Consider the following 17706-nt stretch of genomic DNA (forward strand, 5'->3'; position numbering starts at 1 on the left):
GGGATCATTCTGTGAACCTCCTCTAGACCAGCACATCCTTCCTTAGATAAGAGGTTCAAAATTGTTCACAATTTTCCAAATCTGGTCTGAGTATTAGCAATATATCCTTGCTTTAATATTCTAGTCCTGACAGAATGAACACCAACAATGCATTTGTCTTTGTTATCCTGAACTATGACTCCCAAATCCCTTTGCACCTCCAACTTCTGAATTTTCTCCTGATTTAGAAAATAGTCTAAAGCTTTATTCTCCCTACTAAGGTGTACAGCCCCACACTTCCCTATGCTGTATTTTATCTGCCACTACTTTGCCCTCGCTCCCAACTTGTCCAAATCCTTCTGCAGACCCCCAGCCTCAGCACATCTACCTGTACCTCCACCTATCTCAGTATCGCCACATTGCCATCAGTTCCTTCATCCAGATTGTAAGACCACAGTTATCAACGCAGAAAACAAAACACGCAGGCCAGTGATGACACTCATCATTTTTATTGTCTGCAGCAGTAAGTGGTTTGTAAGCTTCAATGTCATGATTTCTGACTGAGACCAAAGCTCAAGAACATTTAAAATTGTGAGAAGAACGGCAATTAATTTATTTCACATAATGTACTACTGGCTGATTTGTGAGAAGCCATGCAATGTATTTCACATCACTATCTGGAAAAGACTCAGAGTGGCTATAGAAAATGTATTGAGTAAGTACAGCATAGCCAAGTTGTGATTGAACACTGAAAAGTCACTGCCCACTGAATAACAAAAAGGTTGGCGTTGCAATCGAGCATGAGCAATTATTCATCACCAAAAAAACACATTTCATCAGATGTAGCAACAAAGCTTAAAACAGGTAAATCTGGACCTGACAACAGCTGGAAGATGAACATCCTCTCACATCTTCCACTCACGGTCTGCTCTTCAGAAAGTTACTATTTGGTACAGTGGCATACATACAGTCCAGTATATTGAGAAATCAGAATATTTTAAAAGGGAATACACATTTAAAGTTTCAGGTTTTACCCAAGTGATCCAATGCATTAGCAAACCCACATAAATAGGGCTCTGTGGGGGGAGCTGTGCACGTCTGCTCTGTAAACTGGTTTTCCAACACTACAATTCACATCACATTATGCAGACAGAGATGGGAACTCTTTGAGAACAGGTGAGCTTCGGTTTTAGGTGTGCTAATTATAACTTGCTCTCTTCACAGAGCGCACTTCAGAAACACATCAGTATTCTACATTTCCCGCAGACCCTGGCCATCTAAGTGTAGTCCGACCTCGGTATAAACAATGGGAGAACTGAAGGACTTGCGCCTTCCTGCTGTGACAAGCCATGTCGAGTGATCTTCAGAGGTCAATAATCTCTATCAGCCATTCAGAAGGGAGATTACCCAGCTTCTGGGGTCAGAACTAACCATCCGATATCAGGACAAAAATGCATATGTATAAATTCCTTTACCAATATCATTTTGAAAGGTGTAAGTTACTGCCAATTTGGCTTGAGTTAAAATAAATTGAAACTCATCAACAATTGAAGTTATTTTGAAAGAAATGTTCATCTGTCAGTGTATGGGTTCAGCAATGATTGTTCAGCTTTCTCTGTTCCAGGTGATTCTAAGTCCTTCATTGTTAATAGAAAAACAAAAACTCACTTTTTGTGATACCGGTTGTATTTCTCTCCAAGAGTTATTTTTCTTACAAAATTAGATTTTTCCCCTACACAATAGAGTAGAACCATGAAAGGTTAGTGTATGTACAGAATCTTATACTTCAAAATTATAAATAGTAGTAATTCTCTGATGTTATTGGCAAGGCTACAAAAAGTTTTCTTATTGCTCTTAAAATATCTTTTCTGCAGAGACTTTTTGCTCTGCTGTATTCCTTCATAGGGTCCTTTAAAAAAATGTATTTCAAATGTCACTTTTGAAAAGTTCCTTCTCTCCCTCTCTTCCTGGGAATTTTCAAGTGTAGTGCTGTTGCAGATTGGCGTGTAGTTGAGTTCCCACAAGGAGTATCTTCTGTCCAAACCATTGCTTCTTTAAAATATGGACTCTGATAGCACTTTAAATATGCTGTCTTTGATATCCTTGTACACTGTGAAAACCTGATAAAGACCCCTTGTTTTCAGTTTAAAGGGAAGAGGTAAATTTTTGCAGTGAGGTGCTAGGCTGGGAGTGGCTGATGGGTGAGGGAGCTGTCCTCTGGGATACAAAATCAGCAGGCAGGCTTTCCAACAAACACCTCAGTTGCTCCTCGCCCAGCTTGATCTTGTCATCCAGTTCCCGCTGCTCCATCAGCAGGGCTGCCTTCATCTTCACAAAGTGCTGGTAGTCTTCAAGTTGGTCTGCCGTCAAGTAGTTCTCCAGGATATCTAGAACCACACCCGCCCTGCGATCCAGGTTCTCTTTCAGTTCCTTCGCATCCTCGTGCTGGCTGGCCAGAAGTCTTCGCTTTTCATTCAACATATTCTGAAACATCAGATACACATGATTAGGGTTTCAACTCTGAGATACTAAAAATGAGGATTTTTGAAAAATTATTTCCTCTTGTCTAATTTTCTCCCCTACTTGCTGTGACTAAAATCTTTGGAACTTTTTGACTTCTATTAGGCTATCCATTTGGTCACTGTTCTGTGGCAAGTGGCCATGAGAGGACATTAAGAACGGTCTCAACACTTTGCTCAACAGACAGCCTCTCACTTTCAATGTCACTGGTTGATAATACAGAAAAAGTAAGCTAGGCCCATTTAAGTTGTTTATTTATTTATGATCCTCCAGCCCTTCGTGCTGCGCCGCCTGGCAAGCCCCCAGTTTAATCCTAGTCTATTTACAGTGACCAATGAACCTAACAGCCGGTACATCTTTCGGAGCACCCGCAGGAAACCCACGCGCTCTCAGGGAGGACGTTCTAACTCCTAACAGGCAGTGGCGGGAATTGAACCCGTGTTGCCTGCACTGTCGAGCGTTGTGCCAACCACTTCGCTACCGTGCTGCTGCTGTAAAGTTATGGGTGTTGAGACTAGCTGTGTCGCTGACACATCTGATTCTGCTCTGGGAAACAAATGCTCTAACTTATCCTTACCAAAACTGGCCCTCAAAGCTGATATTAATAGAGACACTAAGAATTGCCGATGCTGGAATCTGGAGCAAAAATAAACTGTTGCAAGAACTCAGTCTCGATGTAAGGTTTCAACCCAAAACATCGACCATCCTTTTGCCTCTACAGACGCTACTTGTGGTGGTTTAGTGACATGTTTCTGACATGTTTCATCGGTTTAAGCCACTGTTTTACCCATTGTACTGAGGGTCACGAACACCCAGCCATCTCCTATTAAATGAAAGAGCTGACTGGTCCACCATTTTCTATCATGAGAAGGTGCTTATTAGTGTGCTGTATTGAGGGTGATTAAAGTAGCTTGCTCAGGAACACCCTGGTGGGGTTTTTCCTATTGAGAAACCACAGTAAAATTCATTGTCGGTGCCTTAATATACAGCACTGGTGGGACCTGAACCCCTCAGCTCAGGAAGGATTCAGGTTTGTGAAGAATTAGCCAGTTTCGCCAGGGTTGGAGTGGTCAAGGAGTCACTGAGAGATACACCATGGTCACAGGCCGGTCAGCCAGCGCACTGAGTGTACATCCATCATTAGCCACGCTCTCGCATCAGCTCAGCCTGCACCCTCAGGCAACTTACAGAGGCCAAATGAACCTAACAACCTGCATGCGTTTGGGACGTGGGAAAGAAGCACAGTACCCAGAGGAAACACCTACATGTTAGAAAGGGAAAGTGGGAAGTCCACGCGGAAAGCACCCAAGCTCAGGGATGAACCCGGCCCTCTGAAGCAGCCGCTCTACTAGATGTACCACTATGCCTTTGGGGAGAAGTACGGCAGACAAGGGAAAATATTATTCATCAGGGGCTCTACAGCCTGTCAAATGATGAAAAGGCAGAGAAGTAGAGAGCGTCTGGTATTATTACATTTTACCCTGACGTTATACCAACACTCATGATTAGCGGCCTTCCATTATGAATGACTGTTGTCTTACTACAGCTGATAGCCCTGTTCAAATTCAAATGAATCAAGAATTAAATGCAGTGTGTCTGGTCAGTAAAATGTTATCTGCTACTTTTACCTTCAACCCTTAGATGAAGCATCTATTGACGAATATCACAGTCACTTAAACAACTATGCTTAAACGACAAACCTGAGCCAGAAATACTTTGTACTTTAATCCTCTAATACTTGACAGCTCTTGATCAAATAAGAACTAAAATTCTCTTTGTGGATTTTACCACAAGAGTTAAACCATCAGATTACGTACGCGTTCCTCAGTGTTTCCGTTTTCATCCAGAGTCTTCAAGGCATTTTCCACTCGTGCCAAACGACCAGAGAGGGAAAGCAGCAAGTTCACGACCTTATCCAAGTCGCCAATGAACATTTTGTACTTCTCAAATTCGTTGGACTTGCACAAGTCTTTAATTATGGTCTCTACTTCCTCACCAAGAGCACCATTCTGTTTAATGTCACTTGCGAGGCTCTCCTTTGCTTCATGCAGGGTTTGAATTTTTCGTGTTATGCTTTCTATTAGTTCAGTCTACCAAGCAAAAAGAAAACAGAATTAGGCTACTGGAAAAAAAATTGGAAGTCATTACCTGCCTTCTGAAACCATTTTTAAGTGTTCAAATAACTTAACTAATTGTGAATATTTTTGTGCAATTACTACACATTGTATGCCCATAGAGCTGGGCTGCAGAGGGTCTGGTGGTCAATCCCACTGCCACGCCTACAGCCAGATGGGCGTCTCAGGAGCCCAGAAGAGGAAAACCAGCAGGAACACCACAAAGGCAGCAGAGTGAGCCTGAAGATGGCTGTGGATCAGGAGGAGTGATCCGGGGCAGACACAGGTCAGGGCCTGATCAACCCTGGCTGGGTTGCCCAGATGAGGGTGTCTGATGTTGAAAGACCCAACACACCCTGAGGCCCTGGGTTACAATGCTGCTGATGTGTCCGGGTGCGTCGCAAGATGTATCATTCTATAATACCATGGCCCCCCAGGGTGGGAAACCCCACTCTATATGCGTTGGAAGTGTATTGAAGCCAAGCCTTTCTATGCATTCTGCAGACCTTGCAGGATTTGGCTTCACCATATTTCTTACAGCATTTAGATCAATCAGAAAGGCAGAAGCTAAGCACTGCTCCAGATTCTTGAAGCAGTTGTTGTGGTGGTGCTTGAAATAGTCACTGCAGTGTGAAGTGGGCCTGACGCCACAGCAATGAATGATTCATTTCTACATAATTCTCTAATATAAAGGGGCATAAATGACTGTGCTGAACGGTTAACAATAATACAGGATATTCAAAGGATACGATGACTTGGTGGCTGTGTGAGGATACACCTTCCGCCCCAGCCTGTATTTAGCAATCATTGTATAATCTACAGTACAGAGGAAGTCAATGAAAATGGACCAAACACAACCCGGTCAAAATGTTGCTTATTCCACTACAGTGTGCCTGAAATTCTGCATGTTACTAAGGAAAATATAATAGTTTTGGACCATACAATAGTTTTGAAAAATTTTCTCTTTGACCAATTCGAAATGAAGGGGCAATAAATGCAATGCACCGATACCTATTTATTCTTCTCTCTTGAAGGCTTTTACATTCTTCCTATGACAGCCTTAATACTGTTTTTTTTTACAGGATATTTATCTGAGTGAGGACAGATATTGGGTTCAGATTATGACAAATTTCGAAAGGGTAAGTGGAACGAAGCTGCTCTCACATGGAGGAGGAATTTGGTCACAAGGAGCAGGGGACACCAAGAGATGGAGAGGTGGTGTGAGAGTGGACTCTTTATTGCCCTACACACTGAGATCTGAAATAACACTGACTGAAAGTGTGCTGGATTCAACGTGGCAGCTTCAGTCAATGGCTTTCAAAAAGGGAGCAGATCAATATCTGAAGATTATGATAAAGAATTGTAGCCAGATGGTGGTACCATGGCATCAGCACTGGACTTTGAGGCGTGTGGTCCCAGGTTCAAATCCGGCCGGCTCTTTGCACACTTTCCATCATGTTGGGTTGAGCGTCGAGCTGGCAACTCGGCCTCATAAAAAAACCAACAGGCAAAATGCCAAAGAAACAAGAATATTGCCGCCCAATGTGCCGCAAGGCGTGGAGAAGAACATAACGTTAAAGAATTGCAGGGCTATGGGGAAAGAACAGAAGAATACAAGTAGCTGTATTATTCTACAAGGAACTAGCCCAATGTGCCGCAAGGCGTGGAGAAGAACATAACGTTAAAGAATTGCAGGGCTATGGGGAAAGAACAGAAGAATACAAGTAGCTGTATTATTCTACAAGGAACTAGCACAACCTTGATGGGCTGAAGGGCCTCCTGTTGTGTTGTACTAATTCTGTCTTTTGGCAGGGAAGGATTGAAGGCTTGAATTGGTTAATATATTCAGCTCCTGGGCCATGGAGATGATTGACCAACCAAGTTTTGTTTTTTTTCCCTGACACAGCTCTGAAATTTCAGCACCTTTTTCTCATTGATGTCCAGCACTTCTTCGTTCTCATCTTCAGCATCGTTTCCATGCATGTCCCTGATCTTATTCATCAGCTCTGCTTTCTGGGCCGACGTGCTGTAGTAGGTTGGACAATGCGCCGAGGCTGCTCCTCTCTCCTTCTCCCCTTTCCTGCGAACGAAATGTAGTCATTACATATGAATACAAGAAGTAATGAAAATAAATTAAACAAAGGTTGCAGTTTAATTAGTAACCCCTTAAAGAGACATTTTTAACCAAACAGAACATATTTTAATTGGACACTGGAAGAACAATATTTCCAAATCTTATTTTTTCCCTCTTCTACTCTTTGATAAAGGACCAATTTACTCCAAGGTATAGGTTCTCTGTCAAGTGGTAACTTAACTCAGGACAAAGGCGTGATTGGTCATGTGCATGCTGTATGTTTTTTGATTCTATATGGTCTGGATCTGAATACAGTCGTTGTTGTTTGCCTTTGGGGTTTTGACCCAATATGCTTCTGTCACATCCTCCAGTACCTTTTAGCAGGTGAGGTGGCAGGTGGTGAGAACAAGCAAGCACGTTCTCCTTTTAAGTTGGGGGGCATCACAATCAATTAAGTCACACGTGGTAAACTGTCAGCCTCTTATTAGACAATTACTGATTCTACGTTTAACGATTTATCCTCTCTTGTATTGATGAATTCAAAGAAGTGTTGGTAACGATGGCTTTGTAGATATGGTATTTAAGAAATATTGGTTGAAAATCAGAAGTATTACTTATACTAATTTTAATTGTACATTAATATTGTTATCAGGAAGGTGAGCAAACTACACTTTGCTTCAGTGATACGGTTTCAGGAACTGATACATCTTCTCTTCCTCAGCAGCCAGTTTCCCCTCATTATTAATGTGACCAGCATCCAGTTGCCTCATTATACAAGCTAACAGCTGGTGAGGAATGTAGGAAGATGTAAATTTTAAAAGTGATTATTGTATAATTTGCACCTTGAGCCCCAAGGGTGCTAACAGAAATACCTTAAATGTTTATAAGAGTATAGTGTTGAATATTTAGAATCCATAGAGTTTTGCCCTTCACGCATGAAATTAGTTTCTCAGGTTGTTCAATAATAATTATGGCTTAACACCATTAAAAACTCAGTTAAACCTAGCCAAGAGGCAGTTACTTTCAATATTAATGATGAGAATTGTTGATAAAAGGTTAAATTTCCATCAATGCCTCTGTGCCATTGCTTTGGTGAAGATTACACACATCCTTGTCAAAGAACAGAGTTCAGCAACAACTGCTACTTCTGTAGTCCAGTGACGCATGAGACAGCAACTGTCAGGTGTACACAGGCAAGCACCTCCCAGTCCCCCCCACCCCCTACCCCAGCTAACAGGAGTCGCCTGCCACTTGTTTTGCAACTTATCACCTGCAGCCTATTTAAACCCAGCTTTCGTCCAACAGCCCTTCATTCACCCATTGAACCCGTCAGTCTCAACCAGTTGCTTCCGGCCTTCAGTTACCTTGTCATGTTAAATATCTGTTCTCTCTCATTTTGTACTCCTTCGTGGCTTGTCATTTTGCAGTTTATTATTAAAGTTATCCCTCACCATTGCTCTGTGTTTGGATTAAGTCTCCGCCACACTTCGTGACAGAAGCTGCTATCAAAGTAATGATAGCAAACGAGGATTGGTTGATGGATATTATGATTTCACATTTGGGATCAATGTGCAGTGGAGAAGGGGCATGGTTATCATGCCCCTGCAGAAGCTACTGCAGTGCCTGTTGCAAACAAATTTAATTTTTAGGCATGTTTAGTATCTCCATATTGGTCAGATTCAGACAAACTTATGGCCCACAGGGATGGGTAACGCTGTGGACACTCTCAATACTACCATTTACAATGGGGAACTTGTTCTTCTCTGTTACGCAGTGTTGGGAATGGGCAATGCCTTGATTCCACTGACAGAGAGGGAAAATGCAATACTTAATTTGTGCTTGATTAAATAGCAATGATGTAAATACATTGCAAATATTTAGCAGTTGTACTAGTCATTAAATTCTGCACTTTGATAAGCTTTACAACTTACTCATCCTCCTGAGGTGCAGATTTGTTGGCTATCTCTTGTAACCTTGGCCTTCGGTGTTGTGCCTCCTGTCTCACTGTGCTGCCCCTGGGGAAAATGCCCTCCATCAGGTCCATTGTTGTCTTCATATTCGAGTCTGGATCTAAAATCTCTGCCAAAGACTTATCTTCGCCAATGATCTGCTTGGCAAGTTCCTCTGACTTGAGGTCCTCAGGTGACTTCTCGTTCACTTCTAGCGACACTAAAGCGTATTTGCAATCTGAGTTTTCCTGGCTTGTGGCCGTATTTTGCATTTGAACACATGAGGTTTCCCACCTCTGGCTTTGGTGATGCTCAGCTTCCTCCTGGGTCGTAAGAGTGGTCAATGGATTAACGCTGTTGCTGGGCTGTGCAGAGCAACTGTAGTGTGGGATTGCTTGGAGATTCTTAACTGCACCATTTATCACAGGTACTTTGACCTTGGTGGAATCATTTACTGAAAACCTATGAAACGAGACAAATAGATTTGAAGAGGATACACTCCACATTCCAAATAAACTATTGCAGTAGCTAGGATATATTACTATTGTGAAAATTCACTGAACTAGATTGGATAAGTTTGTCATCAATTAATAACAGTTAAAGAAATTACAGAACCAACACTTGTATTTGTATTTAATATGCCTAATTTCCTATCGTCTGTTTAGGAATTATTCACTTTGTCATTTTCCCCAAAGGCCTGACATTTTGCAAGCTATTTCAATCAATTTAAAAGGACAAACCGAATGATTGATGTGTTTTAGAATTGCTAAAACATGTTCTATAAATAAGATGGTGAGCCATTTAGAAGCTGCATTTGTTTATCTTAACACACCTCAGAGAATTATCTCCACCCATTTTACGCACATCTAAGTACTTTGAATTATGCTGAACTTTATTAGGCTGAATAAATTGGAAGTTAATTGCATTCCATAGTGTTATCATTCTAGTGAAAGTGCTATAACATTGCTCAGCATGAGAGATTGCTACTCGATCTCAGAGTCAAGGGTTGTATTGTGCTTTTAGTCGAGTAATTTTTGTCAACACCAAGCTCACTAAGATCACATCATCAATGGAGAAAAACAAGTGGCATTAACAGGCAACATTTTTCTGCTCATGTTACTAGGGGCTAGATATAACACCATGGTGAAAACTCAAACCGATATACATTTACTGCTTTGTATTTAGAATTGAAATAGATGAAGGAATTATGTATATCTGGAGTGTTCCATACCTGGACAAATAGACCAATAGCCAATCTTATCATTTGCAATACTGGAGTGAAACCAATCTAGAACTAATGAGTTAAATACTTAAAAGAAAATAGTTCTCTGTTACGAACTTACACCAACCGGCATTGTATAGGAGTTACAGGCACAACGACCCCTGTATAATTAACTATACAAAAGGTTTTAATGTCTGAGTAGAAATTCATCATTAGTCACTTGCAAAGCAATCACAGATGCATTCTGTACCTCTGCTTCCGAACATAGATTCCACTGATATTGAGAACGAGAATTAATTTCAATTTCACCCATTTTTAAATGGGTTTCTTCTTGGCATTCTTTCCTGCAAAGGTTTATTCCATACCTTACCTAGGTTTAAACTCAATTGAGGGTGAAATTGATTCTCCTTTGAAATTATCAGATATATCCCTCCATTTTCAAGGGGCTAACACTGCTTTCTCATTACTTAAGGATTTATTAAGGCGGCAGCATTCCTCTTTGTGGATTTGGACTGCCTTTCACCGTGGAATTTACAGCCAAAGGTACTGATGTTCATGCTCCCATTCTGCTTCACTTAACCCTCAAGGTGCCAATGCAGACATGCAGCCCTGCTTTCCACCCTTTCCTAAAGCTGCTATCAAATATCAGACAGCACATAAAATAAGTGGGCAATTATGTTTCAAATCACAAGGAGAATATTGGAAGGAGCGGTATGGATGAAATGGTCAATCTGTGAAGCTGTATGTCTAGTGCTCCAACAGATCACATCAAATACATTAATAAATTTCATTAATTACTATTTTTAACTCTCTTTTCTGGGTGCATTTGCCAGTCCTGATGAAGGGTCTTGGCTTGAAACATTGATTGTTTACTCTTTTCCATAGATGCTGCCTGACCTGCTGAGTTCCTCCAGCATTTTGTGTGTGGTGCGGAACTACGAGGCCAGTTAGCCCCCATTTTCAGCTGCGGAAGACAACTGATCGTAATCCCTCTGCTGAACACAAGGTGGCACCAAATCTCCATGCAGTCAATAAAGAAATGCAGCCCAGACGGTCCCAGCAAACACCAACACCATTGTCAATTCCCTGTCGATTTTATTTTCAATTAGGGCACTAATTATTGGAAGGAATACTTATACATTTGGGTTTTAAGCATTTACAACTCCATCAAAAGTATAAAGGAACTGAATTATTTTAATGACAGAGACAATTGAAATATGTAAACATCACACCTGTCCTTGTAGTGTGAAGGTAGAATAGCTGATCTGAACCATCTCTCCCCACTGATGATGTACTTCCCCAGGTACAAACGACTGCCTCTGTGCACCCATCAGAGATGGTTTAAATTACTTACTTTCTGTACACTGTATAGTTTAAATGTGAAAGTAGGGGTCCAAAAGGAATACTGCGTTTTCTTGGGAATATCAATGGAAGTCAACGTAGTGAATGCAGGAATATTTATCCCTTCATCCTTCACCTCATTCCCAGCAGATCAACAGCAACTGGGTTGTCATTGTGGCCCTCAGTGTCAAAGACACAGCCATTCCCTCCTTTGAAAACACCTTGACTTCATTTCTCCCCAAAACCAGAGCCAAAGCTCTCCTCTCCTCAACCTGTGAAGGGCTCCCATGAGATCCTCTTCTTCTTTGTGGACTGACATGTCCTGCTTTCCCTCAATATTGAGGCAGCCCCAAGCAAAGTCATAAATAAACCCTCCTTGTGGCTCCGGCAGTACGACCTCTCTTTGCCCTTCAGTGCTGGACTTTAACTTTGCTGATCAGACTGTCGCCCAGTGAGCTCCTGGTGCTGTTCAAAGAGAGCTAGGGCTGGCAGTAGTTTCCTTTCCTACCACCCATAGGCTTCCTCTTCTTTTAAACAGGAACATGTTCCATATACATGGAACGCCAGTGCAGGTAGTTCTGCTAAAATGCCTGGTTCCATAATTGAATTGAATATATTATAGTGTAATTGAAGAGTTAAGTAAGGTTACCTGTACTACACAGCACAAATTGATTATAACAAGATTCCATATGGGAATTAGAGAACCACCTGAAAGTTACTTTGGAAATTGCCAAGCCAAAAAAAACCCTGTTTTCATGTAACTGCTCGGAGTAACCGGATGCCACTGTCTAAGAACACGGGCTACCAGTTTTACCATGAGCAACCACGGCAAATTCACAAGGAATTACTTCTAATGAAATTTGTGCAGTGATATTCTATTAAAACAGTGCAAAATAAAAACCCATGGCATTACAAGAAAGATACTAGCATTGATAAAAGATTGGCTGACTGGCAGCAAGAAATGAGTGGAAATAAAGGTGTCTTTTCTGGTTGGTCACCGGTGACTAGTGGTGTTCCACAGAGGTCCTTGTTGAGTCTGCTACCTTTCACATTGTATGTTAATGATCTGGATGATAGAGCTGATGGCTCTGTGTCCAAGTTTGCAGATGATACAAGGATAGGTGGAGGGGCAGGGAGTGCTGAGGAAGAAGGATGTCACAGAAAGAATTGGACAGATTAGGAGAGTGGGCAAAGAAGTGGCAGATAGAATAGAGGAAGTGTATAGTCATGCCCTTAGAAGGAATAAAGGTGTCGATTATTTTCTAAACAGGCAGTGAATTTAGAAATTGGAGGTGCAAAGGGGCATGGCTGTCCTGGTGAGTAATTTCCTAACCTCTTTTATGCCATGGACCCCTACCATTAAGCGATGGGTACGTTGGCCCCAGGTTGGGAACACCTGGCCTAAAGGTTAACTGGAAGGTTGAGCAAGTGCAATGTTAGCATTCATTTCAAGAGGAGTAGAATATAAAAGGAAGGATAGTGAGGCGTTATGAGGTGTTGGTCAGACCATATTTACCAACTAGATGACATCCTCTCTAGGCAGAAATTAACTAGTTAATAAAAACTAGAGAAACAAAAGAGGATTTTAGAAAACAAAGTCCATTCCCAAATTCCTTAAACTCCTACCTTCTGTAGTTTAATTGCTATACATTTGTAAACTTTGGTTTAATTTGTTTTGACAAACAATGCACATGTACATCGGAATTTGTTCTCACCTTAAGTAAATTCTTGTTTGACTCTCTTCTCACTTTCTAAAAATCAAAGGTGTAGAAATGGGCACCTGTACGATCCCCAGCTGCGCCTGTGTTTTGTCAGCTACATGGAACGGTCCATGTTCCGGTCCTTTTCTGGTATCACTCTCCAGCTCTTCCTCTGTTACACTGATGACTGCATTGGTGCTGCTTCCTATGCCCCCGCAGAACTTAGCAAATTTACCACCTTCACATCAGCTTGCATCTTGCTCCCTAATTCAGGTGAACCATTTCTGACTCTTTGCTTCCTTTTCTAGATCTCTCTGTCTCCGTCTCAATAGAAAACCTACCACTAATGTATCCTTTAAATTTCCATGGCTATCTAAATCCTACATCTTGCCCATTCTTTTCTCCGTCTCTACTCCATCTGCTCTCACAAAGAGACGTTTTTTGAGGGGCATCTGAAATGCCCCCCTTTTCCAGGCATTTTCCAAGGCTTCCCTTCTACTGTGACTGATGCAAGCCTGAGGTTACATCTCCTCTGTTCCTCAACCTTCTGCCCTCACCCTGCCTCCTCTCAGACAGGAGGGTGAGAAGAGCTCTCTGATCTTACCTCCCCCGCCCCCCCATCAGCCTCCGCGGGCAGAATACCATGCTTTGTCATTTTTGCCAGCTGCAACGAGAAACCACCTCTCCTTCTCGTCCCTTTCCACCTTCCACAGGGACCACTCCCTCCCTGACTTCCTGGTCTGATCACCCTGCCATGACCCCTTGCACTTCACCCCGCCATGACCCCTGGCACTTCACCCTGCCCTTGCAGGAGATGCAACTCCTCCCTCATCACCACCCAGAGACCTGAACAGTCCTTCCAGTGAGGCAGAATGCACCCCCTCCAACCTCGTCTACTGCATTTGGTGCTCACAACGTGGCCACCTCTACACCAGTGAGATCAAGCGCAGACTCACATGTCCGCCGTCTTCATCCCGAGCTCCTAGGTGCAAACCATTTCAACTCCACGTCACTTTCCCACAATGACCTGTTCGTCCATGGCCTTCTCTTCAACCAGGATGAAGCCCAACACAAAATGGAGGAGCAACACTTTATGTTACACATGGGTAGTCTACATGAATATTGACTTTCCCAATTTTGGGTAACCCTTTGCCTTTTTCCTCCCCTCTTCCTCTACTTCTCATCCTCTGGTCCTCGAATCTTGGTCCCCTTTCCCAGCCCCACTTCCCTCATCTTCATTCCTTTCCACCTCCTGGCTCCATCATCCGGGTTGTACACAGACTCCCCCACCCACTCCCACTTGCATTTGGTTCGAGGGGTTGTTCACCTCTCCCCTGATGGTCCCCATTCCCATCTTCTTTACTTCTCCGTATCCAGTTCGTTTATCCCCCACCAGCAGCCGCCTCCCATCTTCACACTCCCCTCCCTCCACCTTGCTCTGTCTGTTATTTCTCTTCCTCAGTCGTCTGTGATACTGTTACCATGGTGAGTACCAGCTACAAATCTAAGCAACAATGCAAATTCCTTCTTGACTCTTGAGATGATTTCTAACCAGAGCAGGCAGCGACAGCCTCAATCTGAGTTATTCCCCTAGAACAGAACATACCCACAGCCCATCTATTACAACACTGTAATCTGTTAATTCATACTGAACAAAATAACGTGTAAGGTAAGTAACGTAGGCTCAAATACAAACAGGAAGCTGTTAATTGGATATTTTAGAGGGATATTTAGGAATTCATTGGTCTGTGAATCTTGGGCTAGAGAATCATGGTTGAGCTTACCCACCTGGACACAGCTTGCTCATCACTCCTGTTCAATAATCCCTGTGACCTTTGATCTTTAAAAGCAACCGGAGAAGGTGGGGGTGGGAACTCGTGGTCCCTGTTCTCTGGGACAGCTCTGGGATCCTGTGGAGGGGGAGGTGGGGGTGGAAGTGGCTGGGGGTCCAGATCGTGGATGAACACGTCGTCCTCGTCGGTGTAGGACGACAACGACCGGAGGCGTGGCTCTGACAAAGAGAGCGAGTGCAGGCTGGACAGAGGGGAAGATGGCCGAACAGGTGCGAGCTCAGGCCCCCAAGTGAGGTCACTTCCTGTGCCGTGATACCGATCCCTCTCAGGCTGGTGGTGATTTGAGCCAGCAGTCGGAACTGGGCCCCTTTTGGCTGAGTTATCATTTACTGAAGTCACCCACTTCAGTTTCGGTGGTGGAGGTCTCTGTGGTGGGACTGGCTTTGTCTTCAATGCAGCTGGAGCCCCGGTTTCTTCTAGAAGGTAGTTTTTATAAGCCTGATGATCTGAGGCAGCACGTTTGTGGTTCTTGTATTCTTGACCACCAGGGATGGACTTGCTGTAGTGTTCTGAAGTTGCTTTGTCTTGTACTTGGGTTTCCGATGCAGGCCGATAATTGAATTGCCCCCTGTTTGACAGCTGCCTGAGACAGGAAGTGCTGTTGGACCTGTAACTCTCCAGTGGCAGCTGCTTCTCATTTCGAACAGGCAGTTTGTTCACAGCAAGGGGATTCAATTCATTGTCGTAGCTGGTGGACAGAAGTGGTCCCATGAATCTGCTTCGGCCATCATTGTTAAAAGACCTTTAAATGTAAATGCAATTTAGTTAAATGTCACTTTCTGACAGGTGAGATTGCAATGTCTTTCACACGTCACTTGCTTCCACCATATCAGTGCTGGCACTTTGCTAGCAGAATTCAAAATTAATCTTATGTCTTTCTCTCTCATATCGTCAATGTGTTTGTTATGGCCTCAAATAACTCCCTTTTGCTTCTTTAACCTGTTTTAGCATACCTCAACATTAAATTAATTTACTTTAATTATCTTCCCATTTTCCTAAAAGTAATCTTAATAATAATTAACTCTCTAAAGGCTCACCCTCTATTGCCTACACCAGAACGTGATACAGCAACATCTATGCATTGCCTCTGCTTACTTCAACGCACATTGAACGCATATAATGGAGAACAAATTTATTTTGCATGGGCTCCTCAAGCAGAACAGTAATTCCATGTACAAGATACAAAAGCCTTTCCTTACTTGATGTCCCCACTTAAACTGTGTTCTATTGGAAACGGCCCTGTATCTCCACATCTCTTTTTTTAAACCATTCCCATGCCTGCCATTATCCTTGTGCACACTTTCTATGCTGTAAAGTCCTTAATCCCCGCTCTGTAATATGCACACAGCATGGAATTAGTCTAATCTCTTTGGTCTTGAACTCCAGTGCTCAATGATAAAACCTGTAATGGCCTTTGTTATGGCTTTAACTAGTTTTATCCTCCATTGGAGGAATTATATACTTACAATTTTTAAGTCCCCAGATTTCTTTCCAACCTCAAAAATATTTTCATTTTGTGTTAACACCCAATTTATCTGATCCTCGTTATTTTAGATTTGCTCCTCGCTCCTGCCGAGTGTTCTTTTCACAGTAACGCTCAATATGGAGACGCCTGTGTTCAACACATCATGGACACTGGAAATACTGTAGACTCCAAACCCCACCCCACCCTCCCCAAGTCACACAACTTCTATTCAATATGCCCTCTGTCACTCCAGATACCCCAGACCTACTCCCTGGGGCAGCAGAAAAGGACTGCATTGTTGTAAGTGGTACTATTGAATTGGACTGTACAACTGGCCTCACTGGCTAGATTGCACATGAAGAGCAAATGAAGAACTGAACAAAACATGCCTTTACATTCCTGCAAGGATAATGGCTTTAAGAGAGAGTAAAAGAAAAAGGAGAAATGAAAATCGAACGGAGAGATAACTTTTACGAAGAAGCTTTGCAATTTCAACTGCTCTTCCTCATACCTGTCTTGAGGTGCTGTCTGGACAGACTGCCAGCTGTAGTCAGGCTGCTGTGGTCTAGATACTTGCGCTCTTGAACCAGGAGCCCTGCAAAACAAACGTTCATTCCTCAATTACTTCAGAGTGTCCCATTTATTCTCTGCTCCAGGAAGCCCCGCAGGATTGCTTGGAAAGAGCACCTTGAAGTTCTCCTCTGCAAGGGAAATGCAGTGCTCTATTGTCAGAAGACATCTTTTAATGAAAAGGCTATTGCACAGCAGGGGCAGTGGGGCAGAGGGGAAACCTGCAATAACCTCCCAGCAAACGGAATGCATCTCCTGTAAACTGAATGGACAACAGCTTTGCAGTCTCCAGCGGACTGGATCACAATGGTTCAGATCAATGTTCAAAGTAAGTATATGTCACCATTAACAACCCTGAGATTCATTTTCTTGCCGGCATTCACAGTAAATACAAGAACCATAATAGAATCAATGAAAGACCGCGTACAGGGCAGACAAACAACTGATGTGTAGAAGACAACAATCTGAGCAGAGTGCAGATGCCTTCAAAATTCAAGATAGTTTATTGTAATTTGCAGTACACAAATGTGAAGGAGAACAAGATATTGGTTACTCTGGATCCACTGCAGCACAAACAAAATCACCATAAAAACATAATGATAATTGAAAGCACAATAAATAGAAGTAGATAAGATCATTTCTATACATAGATTGATTGTATGTCTATAAAGTGACACCAGGCACAGGAGTGACTGACAGGAAACGGTAAATTAGTGGTGGTGGGAGGGGGTGGAGGTATTGATCAGCCTTACTGCTTAGGGATAGTAACTATTTTTGAGCCTGGTGGTCCTGGTGTGGATGCTACGTAGCCTCCTCCCTTGTGGGAGGGGGCCAAACAATCCGTGAGTACGGTGGGTTGGATGTCACGATGTTCCTGACCCTTTTCTGTATTTATGCTCCTGATGGTGCTGATGATGCG

General features: G+C 42.8%; 1 protein-coding gene across 9 annotated transcripts in view; it reads right to left on the reverse strand.

Moving 5' to 3' along the window:
- Positions 1-432: 432 nt before the first annotated feature.
- shroom3 (shroom family member 3) overlaps positions 433-17706 on the reverse strand; it is a 457480-nt gene continuing 440206 nt past the window's right edge. For 6 of the 9 annotated variants that reach the window (XM_063043477.1, XM_063043475.1, XM_063043476.1 and 3 more), the window contains 6 exons: positions 16729-16812; positions 14688-15494; positions 8619-9098; positions 6537-6693; positions 4317-4589; positions 442-2463 (listed from right to left, as the gene is read on the reverse strand). In XM_063043477.1, the coding sequence (XP_062899547.1) occupies positions 2125-2463; positions 4317-4589; positions 6537-6693; positions 8619-9098; positions 14688-15494; positions 16729-16812 (2140 nt within the window). In that variant the 3' untranslated portion in view covers positions 442-2124. Of the gene's footprint in view, positions 2464-4316; positions 4590-6536; positions 6694-8618; positions 9099-14687; positions 15495-16728; positions 16813-17706 lie in introns of all 9 variants that reach the window. The other 3 variants (XM_063043471.1, XM_063043472.1, XM_063043473.1) reach the window with 3 other exon arrangements.

Source organism: Mobula hypostoma, chromosome 3 (genome assembly GCF_963921235.1).
Source record: "Mobula hypostoma chromosome 3, sMobHyp1.1, whole genome shotgun sequence".
NCBI classification, from domain to species: domain Eukaryota; kingdom Metazoa; phylum Chordata; class Chondrichthyes; order Myliobatiformes; family Myliobatidae; genus Mobula; species Mobula hypostoma.